The 17,273-nt window shown below is 41.3% G+C and overlaps 1 protein-coding gene across 3 annotated transcripts in view; it reads left to right on the plus strand.

Moving 5' to 3' along the window:
- Positions 1 to 17,273, plus strand: part of DDX46 (DEAD-box helicase 46) — a 69,653-nt gene that overhangs the window by 24,519 nt on the left and 27,861 nt on the right. For 2 of the 3 annotated variants that reach the window (XM_066272498.1, XM_066272497.1), the window contains exons 7-13: positions 1,172 to 1,285; positions 2,867 to 3,032; positions 4,236 to 4,356; positions 5,411 to 5,586; positions 6,505 to 6,626; positions 10,768 to 10,846; positions 14,062 to 14,144. In XM_066272498.1, the coding sequence (XP_066128595.1) occupies positions 1,172 to 1,285; positions 2,867 to 3,032; positions 4,236 to 4,356; positions 5,411 to 5,586; positions 6,505 to 6,626; positions 10,768 to 10,846; positions 14,062 to 14,144 (861 nt within the window). The remainder of the gene's footprint in view (positions 1 to 1,171; positions 1,286 to 2,866; positions 3,033 to 4,235; positions 4,357 to 5,410; positions 5,587 to 6,504; positions 6,627 to 10,767; positions 10,847 to 14,061; positions 14,145 to 17,273) is intronic. The other variant, XM_066272499.1, reaches the window with a different exon arrangement.

Raw genomic sequence — 17,273 nt, forward strand, 5'->3', positions numbered from 1 at the left:
CAGAAATGCCAATACTTTTCTAAGTACTAGGAATCCTAGTGAATTTTATCTGTGTTTGTTTCAGAAGCACTGACCATCCTCACTTTCGTCCTCCCCTTGGTGCCTTTGCGCACTTGCTGCTTTTGCAGGCGGCTCTCCAACGTGTTTGCTTTGCACTCTCCTGTCCCCATTACCTGAGTCTGTTTTTTGTTCTTAAATAGCATTTATTACCTTTTGACAAATTTATTTATTTATTTATTTTTTTATTTTTTTCATTTTTCTGAAGCTGGAAACAGGGAGAGACAGTCAGACAGACTCCCGCATGCGCCCGACCGGGATCCACCCGGCACGCCCACCAGGGGCGACGCTCTGCCCACCAGGGGGCGATGCTCTGCCCATCCTGGGCGTCGCCATGTTGCGACCAGAGCCACTCTAGCGCCTGGGGCAGAGGCCACAGAGCCATCCCCAGCGCCCGGGCCATCTTTGCTCCAATGGAGCCTTGGCTGCGGGAGGGGAAGAGAGAGACAGAGAGGGAAAGCGCGGCAGAGGGGTGGAGAAGCAAATGGGCGCTTCTCCTATGTGCCCTGGCCGGGAATCGAACCCAGGTCCTCCGCACGCTAGGCCGACGCTCTACCGCTGAGCCAACCGGCCAGGGCGACAAATTTATTTTTTTATGTTTATTACTTGTCCCTTTTCTAAAATAAAATCTCCTCAGGAACAGTGACCTTTACCTGTTTTATTTATTGAATTATCCTGAGTGCCATAACTGCTTTCTTGTCAAATGAGTGAAAAGAACCATTTAACAGTGCTTTTAAAATAAATTATATTGCATAATATTATATAAAATTACACATTATACAGTAAAGTACATATATACAGGTGGGCTAAAGTAGGTTTACAGTTCATATGGAAATGGCATGGGTTATGATTATTACAATAGCTTTATTAACTTGTGTTTTGCGTGCTGATAACCATAAACCTACTTTTGCCCACCTGTATTAATGAATTCTAAAATACAATATAATGTTTTGCATTATAAAATTTAAAAAAGGAGACTACTTTTTTGTCTTTACATTAAGTTGCTGCTAATAACTAAGTAAATTTGAATGGTAAATTATGACAGTTATTGTGTTTCAGTTGGCATGTAATTTTTATTTCAAGTTTGCAAAATATTTTATATTTTTTAACTTAGAAGTCTGGGCCAACGGTCACAAAAGTTGTCACTGTTGTGACAACCAAAAAAGCAGTCATAGATTCTGATAAGAAGAAAGGGGAACTGATGGAGAATGACCAGGATGCCATGGAGGTAATTCTTCATTAATTTTGTCTCTGTTCCTGATACTGCCCTAGAAGTATTTACTAAAATCATTGATGGAAATGTGCCTTTCAGTTATGTAAATTGTTACTAGGAGATCTTGCCACTTTTAAGTGTTATAGCTAAAATCCAGTTGGTAGAACATTCTGACATCCTTTACCTCTTGCTGTCACCTTACTTTTTTTGTGTGTGTCTTTTGTGTGTGTGTGTGTCCTTTTTTTTTTTTTTTTGCATTTTTCTGAAGTTGGAAACGGGGAGGCAGTCAGACAGACTCCCGCATGCGCCCGACCTAGATCCACCCGACACGCCCACCAGGGGGCGATGCTCCGCCCATCCGGGGCATCACTCTGTTGCAACCAGAGCTATTCTAGCGCCTGAGGCAGAGGCCATGGAGCCATCCTCAGTGCCTGGGCCAACTTTGCTCCAGTGGAGCCTTGGCTGCGGGAAGGGAACAAGGAGACAGAGAGGAAGGAGAGGGGGAGGGGTAGAGAAGCAGATGGGCACCTCTACTGTGTGCCCTGGCCAGGAATTGAACCCGGGACTCCTGCACACCAGGCCGATGCTCTACCACTGTGCCAACCGGCCAGGGCTGTCACCTTACTTTTTGATTGTCTTGCACTTTATCAAGTCACCTCTGCTGTAGAACAGAGAAGAAATAAAGTGAGAGGAAGAAATTTCTTCCTATTAATGTACATTGTTAAGATTTATATGGGCCCTGGCCTCCGCCTCAGGTGCCCATATAATAGTTCAGTTGTGAGCATGGCCTAAGATGGACCAAGCATCAGCCCCAGATGGGAGTTGCCAGGTGGATCCTGGTCAGGACACATGTGGGAGTCTGTCTCTGTATCTCTTTTCCTCTCACTTGGGGGGAAAAAAAGATTTATTAGAAAACTGTAGCAAAACTTGCCTGACTAGGCGGTTGCACAGTGGATAGAGAGTTGGACTGGTTTGCAGAGGACCCAGGTTTGCTCACCAGCTTGAGCCCAAGGTCACTGGCTCGAGCAAGGGGTCACTTAGTCTGCTGTAGCCCCCCCCCCATTGAGGCATGTATGAGAAAGCAATCAATGAACAACTAAGGAGCCGCAACGAAGAATTGATACTTCTCATCTCTCTCTCTTCCTGTCTGTCCCTATCATCTGACTCTCGGTCTCTGTTGCAAAAAAAGAAAAAGAAAACTTTAGTAAAATTTTATTGAAGCCAGCAATTATTTTAGTTCTATATTGTTATACAACTTTCTATAAGGGAAAAGAGAAATTAAATTGAAAAGTTTAGAAATTAAATAAAAGTATTTTCTAGAAGAGGATTTTTTATTAATTGATTGGTTGATTGATTGATTTTAGAGACAGTGGAAAGGAGGGGGGGAGAGAGAGACAGGAACATCAATTTGTTCCTGTATGTGCTTTGACCAGGGATTGAACTGGCAACCTCTGAAAATCAGGACAACGCCCTAACCAACTGAGCTAACTGGCCAGAGCTAGGAGAAGAGAATTTTTAAAGCTAGGAATATTGTTAGCCATAAGGAAAAAATAGAAATGGGTTTAACTTTTGACCTAAATTTTTTTTTAACTTTAGTATTCTTCAGAAGAGGAAGAAGTTGATCTTCAGACGGCCCTCACAGGCTATCAGACAAAACAGAGGAAGCTTCTAGAACCAGTAGATCATGGGAAGATTGAATATGAACCATTCAGAAAAAACTTTTATGTTGAAGTTCCAGAACTGGCAAAAATGTCTCAAGAGGGTAAAATTGTTTTATTCAGACATTGGTTATTGTGGGAAGAGGAGAGGACACACTTCTCTTCGTCCGGGAGGAATGTGGATAGGCCTGTGAGGGAACATGTGAGAAGGGGGAATTGCCTGATTTACCTGGAGAAGTGAGGAAACCAGATGGTGAGAAATCATTTGCAAAAATTTAAAGCTGTGAGAAATCGGTGTGTTTTGAAAATATTTTTAAAAATGAGCAAAAAGTATTTTGGCTCATGTAGTTGAGAATTTGAGTGTTGAAAATAATCTTCATGTGAAGTTAGCAAAATAATACATATATTGTTTAGCCTTTTTCTTCTAGGATTAGGGAGTCAGGAACCAATGTGAATCTAATATTGGTAGAATAAGGATAATCTGAGCAACTCTTTAATTGGAGAAGAGAATGATTATATTATTTGTCAACCATTGCTCTTTTATTGCTGTTATAATTTAAAATAAAATAAAAGCCAAATTGTAGAAATGGATTATTTTTCATCCTTAGTTGATTGCAACAGTAATTGCTTTACCTGTCTCTCTGAGCCAGGGGTCCCTAAACTGCGGCCCCCTGAGGCCATTTATCTGGCCCCTGCCGCACTTCCAGGAGGGGCACCTCTTTCATTGGTGGTCAGTGAGAGGATGCATCCTTTGCTCCTGGAGTACTGTTTGTAGCGTCGCTCACGTACATACAGTACTACTTCCGGTGACGTGGGATGCACACGTCATGGCTCTGAACGCGTGTCATATCACTTGTTATGGCTAGCAGTGACAAATATGGAACCAGACATTGACCATCTCGTTAGCCAAAAGCAGGCCCATAGTTCCCATTGGAATACTGGTCAGTTTGTTGATTTAAATTTACTTGTTCTTTATTTTAAATACTGTATTTGTTCCCGTTTTGGTTTTTTACTTTAAAATAAGATATGTGCAGTGTGCATAGGGATTTGTTTATAGTTTTTTTTTGTAGTCTGTCCCTCCAATGGTGTGAGGGACAGTGAACTGGCCCCCTGTGTAAAAAGTTTGGGGACCTCTGCTCTGGGCTATTCATTGCTTGTCCTGTATTTTTTTTTGTGTGTGGAATAATCTGTGCTCACAGTAAAAAAAGAATTGAAGCTTCTTGATCTTACCATGTCTAATGGAAAAGGTGAAGGAACTAATAATAGAACAATAATGAAGAGTTTTAAATCTGGGTTTTGTTTTGTAGAGGTGAATGTCTTTCGTTTGGAAATGGAGGGCATTACCGTCAAGGGGAAAGGCTGTCCCAAACCAATTAAGTCTTGGGTCCAGTGTGGAATTTCCATGAAGATCTTAAATTCTCTTAAAAAGTAAGTGGTTAGTGGTTGTCCACATTTTTCAAAATCTTGCTACTCCAAAGGAGCCCTTTCACACAAATATCTCCCTTGGTTGTATTTTCACTCTAATAGAGAAACATGTTTTTTCTTAAACAACTTCATTGAGCTAATTTACATAATAACAGAATTAACTACATGACCTGTGGAAGCACAGTGCATAGAACATCGACCCAGAATGCTGGGGTCTTCGGTTTGAAACCCTGGGCTTGCCTGGTCAGGGCACATAAGAGAAGCAATCAGTGAACAACTGAAGTGAAGCAACTATGAGTTGATGCTTATCTCTCTCTCTTTCTCTCTCTCTCTCTCTCTCTCTCTCTCTGTCTCACTCTCCTCTTTTTTCTCTCTCCTCCTCTCTAACATTTATAAATAATAAAAATTTTACCCTTAAAATTGTACAATTTAGTGATTCTTTAGTGTATTCATGAAGTTGGACCGTCCTCACCATTAACTAATTTCATTTTATTTTTTTCATAAAGATTTTATTTTTTGATTTTTACAGAGGTGGGGGGAGCAAGAAGTGTTAATTCATAGTTGCCTCACTTCAGTTGTGCGTTGATTGCGGGTTGTATGTGCCTTGACCAGACAACAAGCCCAGGATTTCAAACCAGCGATATCAGCATTCCAGGTTGATGTTTTATTCACTGTGCCACCACAGGTCTGGTACCATTTACTAATTTTAAACATTTTCATCATTCCCAAAAGAGATCTATATCCTTAGTAGTCAGTTTTCTTCCTTCTCCTCCACCTTGGCAACAACTAATTTATTGTCTGTATAGATTGGTCTGTTCTGGACATTTCATATAAATGCCAATGTACCAGTGTTGTCTTTTGTGACTGGCTTCTTCTATTTAGCATAATATTTTCAAAGTTCAAGCATGATGTACAGTGTGTCCGGACTTTATTCCTTTTTACCAAATAATATTTTATTCTATGGATATACCAGATTTTGGAAAACCTTATTCTTTTGGAATACTAAGAGCCAGAGATCTCAACTTTTACTTTGTCTTTCTTTGGTTTGCTTTTTAAGGCATGGCTATGAAAAGCCCACACCAATACAAACTCAGGCGATTCCTGCTATCATGTCTGGACGAGACTTGATTGGCATTGCTAAGACCGGAAGCGGAAAGACTATTGCTTTTCTGTTGCCCATGTTTAGACACATCATGGATCAGAGGTCATTAGAAGAAGGAGAGGGGCCAATAGGTACAGTTTTTTTCATTAAAGTGTTTTTTCAGACAATTTTGTTGTCAGTTAATCAGAAAGACCTGATACTTTATATATTGTTCTTATAACAATAAAGATATCTTTATGTACATTTCTTTTATAAATTTGGCACTTTGGGGCTGATTTCGCCTTACCAGCAGGTGGAGTGAGAATCTTCAGAGCTCTGGAGTGACATCTCAGAAGTACAAAAACAGCCTCTCCTGGCACAGATCAATTTTTAAACTCTGACTCGGCAGGTAGACTCCTCGTACACCTGTTTATTTATGTTGAGGTTTGTTTTTAGCCCAGAATCAGCGGATTTATAAACTCAACATCAAGGATTGTAGGGAAATATATATATATATTTTTGGCCTTGAAGGGCTATAGTGCCAACATTGCATTCAACATTTGGTCTTCAGATTCAGATTTCTTGATTCATTTGGCGAGAGCTTCTCTGTAAATTTGCGTAGGGTTTTGAGGGGTGTTTGCAGTTCCATTCTTAGACATTTAGGGCACAGTGTATTTCTCCTGTCTGTGCCCTTCAGACCAAGGTTGTTTCTGGAAACAGCGGAATGGCTCTGAAGCACAGTGAGTTGCTTGATTATCTTTGTTCTGTGATTTGCAGTTGAGAATGATTTGCATTCTTTTCAACCAAGTATTTTCTTGATGGTTGAAGAGGCATTTATCTAATTTATTCCTATAGCATGTTCTTAAATCTTCTTAAAATTATCTTTCACTACAATCTCTACTGTTATAAAGCTTTTGAAGTAGGGTTTTCAGAAGTGTATAAAACAAAACAAAACAAAAATTAGAATAAGAGACCTAAACTTTATTGTAGAGATTATTACCTTTAACACTTTAAAGTATAGCTTCTTAGGAATTTTCGTGGTTAGACTTTTGACATATTTATCTTTTCAGCTGTCATCATGACTCCGACTCGGGAACTGGCTTTACAAATTACTAAAGAATGTAAGAAGTTTTCGAAGACCTTGGGACTTCGAGTGGTCTGTGTTTATGGAGGAACAGGAATCAGTGAGCAGGTAGTTACAAAAGGAACAATTTTTTCATTTTTTTTCCTTAAATTGAATGATTTAATAATGTAAAAGTGATTTTTTTGTGTTGGTGTTTTGTTGTATAGTGATTGCTTCTAAAATCTTAAGCAATGAGCCCTGGCCAGATAGCTCAGTTGATTGAAGCATCGACCTGAAACACGGAGATTGCTGGTTCAATCCCCAGTAAAGGCACATACAGGAACAGATTGATGTTCCTGTCTCCCCTCTTCCTTCCTCTCACTCTAAAACAAATAAATACTAAAAAAACAAAATTAGGACCTAGCCAGTTGGTTCAGTGGATAGAGTGTTGGCCCTGGGTGCTGAGGATAGCTCAGTTGATTTGAGCATCCACCCCAGATGTGTTGCTGGGTGGATCCCTGTTGGGACGCATGTAGGAGTCTGTCTCTCTGTCTCCCTCTTCTTACTTAAAAAAAATCTTAAGCATTGAGGTGTGAAAATAATAGCATGAATGAATTATGTATATGTTTTGGACTTTTGAGTCCTTTTATCTTAGCCTTTCCATTTCTTGTCTTTCTTCACTCAAGGAAGGCAGATATTTTTTCCATTTTGTATTTAAGGAAATGTTCGGAAAGGTTTAGTAAGTTGATCAGAGTTTTAGGTTAAAAGATGTAGTTTGTCCAAGTACCTAGCTTTCTGATTGCTGGACAGCATTTATTTTCTCTAATTTATGTGACATCTGTCAAAGGCAGCGATATGTGGGATGCATTAATGATGAGAGTTTCAACTGAATCTTAATTGATTTCAGGAAGAATTATTTAAACACTCTTTAGTTTGGCATTTCTCAAAGTGTTTTCTAAAAATGATATGCGTGCCCTGGCCAGGTAGTTCAGTTGGTTAGAACATCCTCCTGATATAGCAAGGTTGGGGATTCACACCAGATAAGGGCACATAAAAGAAACAAGCAAGGAATGCATAAAATAGAACAGGTGCTCTCCCTCTGGGAGCACCTCTGTGCCTTTCCCTTCTATTCGCCCCCTCCCTTCCCCTCTCTCTCCCCCTCTGGTGCATTTTTTTTTTTCCCTCTTTAAACTCTAAGGCAGTATTTTTCAAGCCAGGAATTTCATGTTGGTCTGTGAAAGAGTTAAGCACCCTTATCTATGAAGATTATAGACCCAGTGATCTTAGTTGAATTAGCTTATGTTCAGGGTGATTTCTACCTTAGTGGTTTGCCAAGTGAAGTAGTGGAACAACAAATCAGTGTTTCTCTTTCTCCCCTCCATCCCACAAATCAGTAAATAAATAATAAGTAAATGACAGTCATTGGGTATTTTGCTTTAACTAGAAGAAGGAAAAAACTGGGTATTTCTATAGTCAAAAATGTTTTGGCGTAGCCCTGGCCGTTTTGCTCAGTGATAGAGAATCAGCCTGGCGTGTGGATGTCCCAGGTTTAATTACCAGTCAGGGCACGTAGGAGAAGTGACCATCTTCTTCTCCACCCTTCCCCTGTCTCTCTCTCTCTCTCTCTCTCTCTTTCTCTCTCTCTCTCTCTCTCTCTCTCTCTAGCCCTTCCACAGCCATGGCTCATTAGAGCACCATGGCCTTGCCTCAGGAATAGCACGGTTGCAAGAGGCCCCAGATGGACAGAGCATTGCCCCATGGGGGGCTAATTGGGTAGATCCCAGTCGGGGTCCATTGGGAAGTCTGTGTCTCTGCCTCCCTGCCTCTCACTTAGTAATAAAAAAAAAAAAGTTTTGGCCTGGCCAAGCATTGGCATAGTGGATAGAGCCTTGGCCTGGGACGCGGAGGATCCAGGTTCGTAACCCTGAGGTCTCTGGCTTGAGCACAGGGTCACTGGCTTGAGCGTGGTATCATAGACATAACCCCATGATGAGTCCAAGGTCACTGCCTCAGCTGGAGCCCTCCAATCAAGTAAGGCATCTACAAGAAAGCAATCAATAAATAATTAAAGTGCCACAACTATGAGTTGATGCTTCTCATCTCTCTCCCTGTCTATCACACTCTCTTTTTTTCTCTCTCTCTCTTGCTAATAAAAATAAAAATTTTAAAGTTTTGGAAATGTTGGGTTATACAAACTTAAAACAGGTTTTTTTCCCCGAAAGACTTCTCAGTCTTTAATACGCTGATATTATTGTGATGCTAGCTAGAAAAATGGGTTAAATTAAAACTATTTTTCTGAACTTATTTAACCACAAAACCCTTTCTGAGGACTTGTATTTTCAGGTTGTAGAATACACTTAGGGAATATTTGCTTCTATTATCCCAGTGCAATTTAAATTTAATTAATTTTTTAAGGATTATTGATTTTAAAGAGAGGGGGGAGAGAGAGAGAGAGAGAGAGAGAGAAGTGGGGGGGGGGCAGAGCAGGAAGCATCAGCTTGTAATAGTTGCTTCTCATATGTGCCTTGACCAGGCAAGCCCAAGGTTTCAAACCTCAGCATTCCAGGTTGACATTTTATCCACTGTGCCACCACAGGTCAGGCCCAATGCTATTTTAAACATTTGATCTTGGTTTTCTAAGTTTATCTTTGCCAGTTGTTTTTTTTTTTTAATCATAGCCTACAGTAAGAAATTCATTTACAAAATAACCTGACCCCATAGCTCAGTTGTTTGGAACATTGTCCTGCAGTGCAAAGGTGCCAGTTTGATCCCCTGGCAGGGCGCATACAGGAACAGAGGTTCCTGTGTCTCTCCTGCTCTCTCTTTCTCTCTTTAAAGTCAATAAAATAAACATTAAAAAATAAAATCAATAATTAAAAAATACAGTGGTACCTTGAGATACGAATTTAATTCGTTCTGTAACTGAGCTCATAAGTCAGTCAACTCGTATATCAAACTGCTGATACTGGACTCGTGCACCAACGTGCCAACTAGCGGCAGCTTCCCGAATCATGACTCATCTCTTGGAATTTTGCACGGATCTCGAACAAAAACAGAGACCGAGTCGCAGCTTGTATCTTAAAAAATTCGTATGTTGGTCTATTCGTATCTCAAGGTACCACTGTATATAAAAAATAAAATAACCTGGTACATGCGTGCATAGCATATTTATATAGAAGTCAAGGAAAGGTTTTATGATGTCTGACACATTCTAATATTTTTCATTTTCATTTAACAAATGTTGGTTGTGCTGATTGATTTCACGATTCTTTAATGGAAACAACTTTCATTTAAAAAAATCTTGATCTTATTGCTTTATTTACTGCTGTCTCATGTTCCTTCTTAGTTTTGAGATACTGTGTCAAATTAAAATTGGTAAAAATCTCTGGTTTACATGATTTCAGAGTTATAGTGTCCTGTGGTCGTGTTGCCACTACACATTAGTAGTGCTTCGGCAGTCCAGTGTGTTACTGTATTTCCCCATGTATAAGATGATCCCATGTAGAAGACACACCTTAATTTTGGGGCCCGAAATTTGGGGAAAAAAATATATTACATAAAGTTACTGAACTCAAGTTTTATTCAGCCTGACCAGGCGGTGGCTCAGTGGATAGAGCATCGGACTGGGATGCGGAGGTTCAAGACCTCGAGGTCGCCAGCTTGAGCGTGGGCTCTTCTGATTCGAGCAAAGCTCACCAGCGTGGACCCAAGGTCACTGGCTCGAGCAAGGGGTTACTTGGTCTGCTGAAGGCCCACAGTCAATGCACATATGAGAAAGCAATCAGTGAACAACTAAGGTGTTGCAATGAAAAATTGATGATTGATGCTTCTCATCTCTCTCCGTTTCTGTCTGTCTGTCCCTGTCTATCCCTCTCTCTGACTCTCTCTCTGTCTCTGTTAAAAAAAAAGTTTTATTCATCATAAAATTCATACAACTCCTCATCACTGTCAAAACTCCCATCCATTAGCTTGTCCTCATCTTGTGTCTGATGACGAGTCATTGTCTTCAACAGTGAGCGCAAAGCAGGCACAAAGAAGCAAGTAAAAAACCCTACAACCACTGTATAAGACGCACCCAGTTTTTAGACCCCAAAGTTTTTGAAAAGGTGCGTCTTACACATGGGGAAATACAGTAAGTAGGAAGCTTTAGAGTCTCCTGATCAGATCTCACTTTGTTTATGGAGATGTGCAAGGACCCTGGAAGTATTCTCAGGTCTCTAAGTAAGCATTAGTGGTAGAATATGAAAGTTCTTTTTTTTTTTTAAATTAGATTGCTGAACTGAAAAGAGGTGCTGAAATTATTGTTTGTACACCTGGTCGAATGATTGACATGTTAGCAGCTAACAGTGGTAAGTCGGGTATTTTTTTTCTCTCTCCTTCTTTTTGAATTCTATACATTTTTGTTAAGCCACAACAGACACGAGAAACCATTGAAGGGTTTCTACATTTCTTCTTAAAGTTGTAATATCTTAAAATTTGTATTGTAACAAGCTTATTGTTGTAAGCATTCATAATATTTTTGCAATTTAAGTGAAAATATCTTTTCAAGACTAACTCCATATGATCTGTATATTTAGTATGGATTCTTTTTTTTTTTTTCCTGAAGTGAAAAGGGGGGAGGTAGACAGACTTCCGCATGCACCCAACCAGGATCCACCTGGCATGCCGACGAGGGGGCGTTGCTCTGTTGCAACCGGAGCCATTCTAGCACGTGAGGCGGAGACCATGGAGGTGTCCTCAGCGCCCAGGCCAACCCTGCTCCAATGGAACCTTGGTTGCAGGAGGGGAAGAGAGAGACATAGAAAGGAGAAGGGGAGGGGTGGAGAAGCAGATGGTTGCTTCTTCTGTGTGCCCTGACAAGAATCGAACCTGGGACTTTGACATGCTGAGCCAATGCTCTACCACTGAGCCAACTGTCCAGGGCCTTTTCTTTTTTTAGTGAGATGCACGGAGGCAGAGAAACAGACTCCCACATGCACCCCAATCAGGATCCACCAGGCAAGCTCCCTATGGGGTGATGCTCTGCCCATCTGGGGCCATTGCTCTATTGCTCGGCAGCTGAGCTATTTTAGCTGAGGCGGAGGCCATGGAGCTGGGGGTTAACTTGCTCCAACTGAGCCATGGCTGTGGGAGAGGAAGAGGTGGGGGAGGGAGAAGGGAAAAGGAGAGGAGTGCAGAAGCAGATGGCCACTTCCCCTGTGTGCTCTGACTGGGAATTGAACCCAGGATAGCCACATACCGAGCCAACTGGCCAGGGCCTTAGCATGGATCTTAGCATGGATCCTTTTTTTTTTTTTTTTTTTTTTTACAGAGACAGAGAGAGAGTCAGAGAGAGGGATAGACAGACAGGAATGGAGAGATGAGAAGCATCAATCATTAGTTTTTCATTCCGCATTGTAACACCTTAGTTGTTCATTGATTGCTTTCTCATATGTGCCTTGACCACGGGCCTATCAGCAGACCGAGTAACCCCTTGCTCGAGCCAGTGACCTTCGGTCCAAGCTGGTGAGCTTTTGCTCAAACCAGATGAGCCCATGCTCAAGCTGGCCACCTCGGGGTCTCGAACCTGGGCCCTTGGCATCCCAGTCTGCCGCTCTATCCACTGCGCTACCGCCTGGTCAGGCCTTAGCATGGATTCTTTTTTCTTTTCTTTTTTTTTTTTTGTATTTTTCTGAAGCTGGAAACGGGGAGAGACAGTCAGACAGACTTCCGCATGCGCCCGACCGGGATCCACCCGTCACACCCACCAGGGGGCGATGCTCTGCCCACCAGGGGGCGATGCTCTGCCCCTCCAGGGCGTCGCTCTGTTGCAACCAGAGCCACTCCAGCGCCTGGGGCAGAGGCCAAGGAGCCATCCCCAGCGCCCGGGCCATCGTTGCTCCAATGGAACCTTGGCTGTGGGAGGGGAAGAGAGAGACAGAGAGGAAGGAGAGGGGGAGGGGTGGAGAAGCAGATGGGTGCTTCTCCTGTGTGCCCTGGCCGGGAATCGAACCTGGGACTTCTGCACGCCGGGCCGACGCTCTACCACTGAGCCAACCGGCCAGGGCAGCATGGATTCTTAATCCAAGTTTAGGCTTTCTTTTTAAAAGGGTGGGGAATATCTTTTTTTTTTTTTTCATTGTAATATTTAGACATTCTCTTCACAGGTGTTAGTGTTTTCTTACAATACTGGATAAATTAAGATATTGCAGCTTCAAGAAGTTTTTATCTTTTGTAAATATTGCATGTTTTTAGCTCAAACGTTATGCTTTGTTGAATTATTCCCTATCAAAACTGTTACTAAACTGTTGACATTATTTAACTTCTGTGGAGAAAGGCCCTTCAAGATTAATAGAACTGGGCTTCCGAGACTTAACCCATCAAAGGTAGGTACTTTAATGCTGTTCCCAACCTTGGAAAATTACTTGGGGCTGCAAATGTTAGTGTGGAATACTTAAATATTAGAAAAGGTTTATTTGGGCTCATTTCTACTTTTTGAAGAAAATACTTTCAGAGTTTTGGTTATAGTAGTTATTATAGATATAGTAGAGTATTAGAAGCCGAGCGGTGCATGTTTCTAATAGCATTCTGTTTGAATTTCTGCATATGTTTAATTCTGATTCTATATGAAGTTAGCAAAATAACATCAAAATTGTTTGATAAGTCATTGTGCTTGTCCAGCATATGAAGTGTTTTTGGTTGACTGTTGATGAAATAATTCCTTGTTTTTTTCTTGATGTTGCTTTGATTAAGTCTCCTCCTCAAATTCATCTTGATTAATTTGACCTTTTTCCCTGTCCTTATAGTTTATATTTGATAACTGTTTGCTAGGTGATTGATTCAACAGTTGATAGATGTGCTTGTGGTAATTGTTTTGAAAGGGTTTCTCTTGTATATATTTAATTTTCATTGGCTAAGAAGCCTGTCACATTTATTTAAATCAATGGGAGCAATTAATAAAATTGGGTCTGTATCTTTGTATTTAAAAATGTATCTATGTAATAATACATTTGGAATTTGTTTTTTGTATAATATGTTAGTTACCTAATGGTATTGCATAGCTTCTCATTAATGTTTTGATACGCCCATTAGGAGTTTCTGACTATATGGAAGTAGGTTATAAGGTAACATAAAGAGAGGTTTTCTGCGTCTGAAATAGTTAGCTCTGGAACTTGCTTTCCACACATACGCTGTAATCTCTAATATGTTTTTTCCTAGGTGATGCTGTCAGATAATGGCTGATGTGGCTCGATGCTTCATCTCAGTCTTAGTTTTATGATGTGTTTTGGAGAGGGCTGTTTTCTGAATTTTACAGGTTCTTCAGGCCCTATGATGGTATGCAAGAGACGAGTTTGACAAAATAAAGGGCCTCATATACCCATTGTCAGAAAGTATTTGCCATTAGATTAAGACATTGTAGACCAAAATTTCTTTTCACTGTGTAAAGATACCTAACTTACCCCTCTGGTTAAGTCAGGCATTTTAGTTCCCTTTACAGTTTTTTAATGTTCTTGGTAGCCATAAAATGAATTGTGACTGATTTTTAGGTTTGTTTTTTTTTGTCTTTCTCCCCCCCTTATCTTAGGTCGGGTCACAAATCTTCGAAGAGTGACATATGTTGTTTTAGATGAAGCAGACAGAATGTTTGACATGGGTTTTGAGCCACAGGTAATCATTAAATTCCTTAGTGGTTTTTTTAAATCATTTTTTAAAGACTTTATTTATTCAATTTTCAGAGAGGAGAGAGAGGGAAAGAGGCAGAAAGAGAGAAAGTAGGGGAAAGGAGCAGAAAGCATCAATTCATAGTAGCTGCTTATTATATGTGCCTTGATCAGGCAAGCCCAGGGTTTCAAACCAGCGCCCTCAGCGTTCCAGGTAAACACTTTATCCACTGCGCCACCACAGGTCAGGAAGCATCTTCCTTTTTAACATAACTCCAGTTTTGTTCACGTATCCATCCAACACATGGTCACATGTATCAAACCAGCAATGAGCCTAATTCTCAGTATTCAGAGGTGAATTATGATTAGCTAAAAACCAGCCTGTCTTCCTAGCGTGCGGAGGACCCGGGTTCGAATCCCGGCCAGGGCACACAGGAGAAGCGCCCATTTGCTTCTCCACCCCTCCGCCGCACTTTCCTCTCTGTCTCTCTCTTCCCCTCCCGCAGCCAAGGCTCCATTGGAGCAGAGATGGCCCGGGCGCTGGGGATGGCTCTGTGGCCTCTGCCTCAGGCGCTAGAGTGGCTCTGGTCGCAATATGGCGACGCCCAGGATGGGCAGAGCATCGCCCCCTGGTGGGCAGAGCGTCGCCCCTGGTGGGCGTGCCGGGGGGATCCCGGTCGGGCGCATGCGGGAGTCTGTCTGACTGTCTCTCCCCGTTTCCAGCTTCAGAAAAATGAAAAAATGAAAAAATGAAAAAAAAAACAAAAAAAAAACCAGCCTGTCTTAAACTTTCTGTGCTCAGGCTGCCTCTGTACTCTGAAAATTAATGAGGATTAGACCCAGAGAGCTTTAGCTTATTACAGATCATCTCTATCAATCTTTATTTATTTATTTTCTACCAATTTTCAATGTATTAGAAACTAGAACTGATACTAGAACTGATTAGGTAGCTCAGTTGGCTCGAGTGTGTGTCATCCCGATACACCAGGGCTGCGGGTTCAATCCCCAGTCAGGGCACATACGAGAATCAACCAATGAATACATGAGAAGTGTTTTGAGAAGTAGAGCTACAACTACCTTTGTAGAAGACTCAAACTAATCTATGGATAAATGATTAAAATTGATAAGAGAATAGTCAAGTTTCTGGATACAAAGTCAGTAAGCAAAATTACTTACATTTCTCATCCTAGGAAGTTAGAGAAAATGTATTTTACAAGGGCATATAAAAAAATCCTGACAAAAGATATTTCAGATATATCTGGGGAATATAATGGAACTTTACTGGGAAGCATTAAAGAAGACTTAAATTGATTCAGATTTATGCAATGATCAGCTGGTACAGAGGGACCCTCCTGAAGAAGAGGAAACCACTTTTTGAAAATCTAGTCCATTCTGATTTTGGTATTTAGATTTCTTAGGTCAGCTAAGTCAGGTACTGCTTAATCAGAACATTGCTATTATCTCCTGTTTTATTTTCTGTGTTTTTGTGGTTTGTGTAGTAATTTTTTATTTTTGTTTTTTTAGTGAGAGAGACAGAGGGACAGAAAGGGACAGACAGACAAAGGGAGAGATGAAAAGCACCAATTCATCATTGTGGCACCTTAGTTGTTCATTGGTTGCTTTCTCTTTTTTAAAATTTATTTAGTGAGAGGAGGGGAGGCATAGAGACAGGACCCCCACATGCACATGGACCAGGATTCACTTGGCAAGCCCCCTAAGGTCAATGCTCTGCCCATCTAGGCTGTTGTTCTGTTCAGAGCTATTTTTGGCACCTGAGGCGGAGGTTGTGGAGCTATCCTCAGTGACTGGGGCCAATTCTCTGGAACCACGGAGCCATGGCTGCAGGAGTGGGAGGAGAGGGAAGGTGGAGAAGCAGGTGGTTACTTCTCCTGTGTGCCCTGACCTGGAATTGAACCCTGGACATTCACACTTGCCAGGCCAATTTTCTACCACAGAGCCAACTGGTCAGGGCAATTGATTGCTTTCCGTATGTTCCTTGCCGGGGGTTGGGGGGACTCCTGCCAAGCCAGTGAGTGATCCCTTGCTCAAACCAGCAACCTTGGGCTTCAAGCCAGCGACCATGGGGTCATGTCTGTGATCCTGTGCTCAAGTTGGATGAGCCTGTGCTCAAGCCTGTGACCTTGGAGTTTTGAACCTGGGACCTTAGTGTCTCAGGTTGACACACTATTCACAGGGCCACCACCAGTCAGGTGATAAACTGATTTTTTTTTAAGTGGGAATCTCCCTTTTCTTTCTTTTTAAAATTCATTTTAGAGAGGAGAGAGAGAGAGAGAGAGAGAGAGAGAAAAGGGGGGGGAGCAGGAAGCATCAACTCCCATGTGTGCCTTGACCAGGCAAGTCTGGGGTTTTGAACCAGTTACCTCAGTGTTCCAGGTCAATGCTTTATTCATTGTGCCACCACAGGCAGTTAACAGTTATTTAAAAAAAAAAAAAATCATTGATTGATTTTAGAGAAAGGAAGGAAGAGAGAGAGAATCATTGATTTGTTGTTCTACTTATTTATGCATTCATTGGTTAATTCTTTTATTGCCTTGACCAGGGATGGAACCTTGGCATATCAGGATGACACTCTGTTAACAATTGAGCTACCTAGCAGGGGTGGTAGCCAGTGATATTAAATGGAAGATGGTTGCATCCTAGATTTATTTTGAATATTGAGAATACTGAACTTGTTGATGGATTTGATGTGTGATATGTAAGAGAGGGGGTCGTGAAAAATAGCTCCTAGATTTTTTACTTAAACATGTGGATGACTAGAATTTTCTTTCTTTTTTTGTGTGTGTGTGACAGAGACAGAGAGAGGGACAGATAGGGACAGACAGACAGGAAGGGAGAGAGATGAAAAGGATCATTTCTTTGTTGTAGCACCTTAGTTCATTGTTTTCTCATATGTGCTTTGATGAGGGGGGTGAGAGGTTACAGCAGAGCGAGTGACCCTTTGCTCAAGCCAGCGACCTTGAAGAATTGTCATTTCTTGAGAGACAAAAGTGAGAGGAGAAAATTATGGTGAAAAATCAGTTGTAGTATTCTAAGGTAACAAGTTTAGAAGTCATTGAATGGATGCTGTCAAAGTTCCTTCTAATTGGTTTTAACATCATCATTTTTGGAGACCACA

The sequence above is a fragment of the Saccopteryx bilineata genome, chromosome 4, assembly GCF_036850765.1.
Source record: "Saccopteryx bilineata isolate mSacBil1 chromosome 4, mSacBil1_pri_phased_curated, whole genome shotgun sequence".
NCBI lineage: Eukaryota > Metazoa > Chordata > Mammalia > Chiroptera > Emballonuridae > Saccopteryx > Saccopteryx bilineata.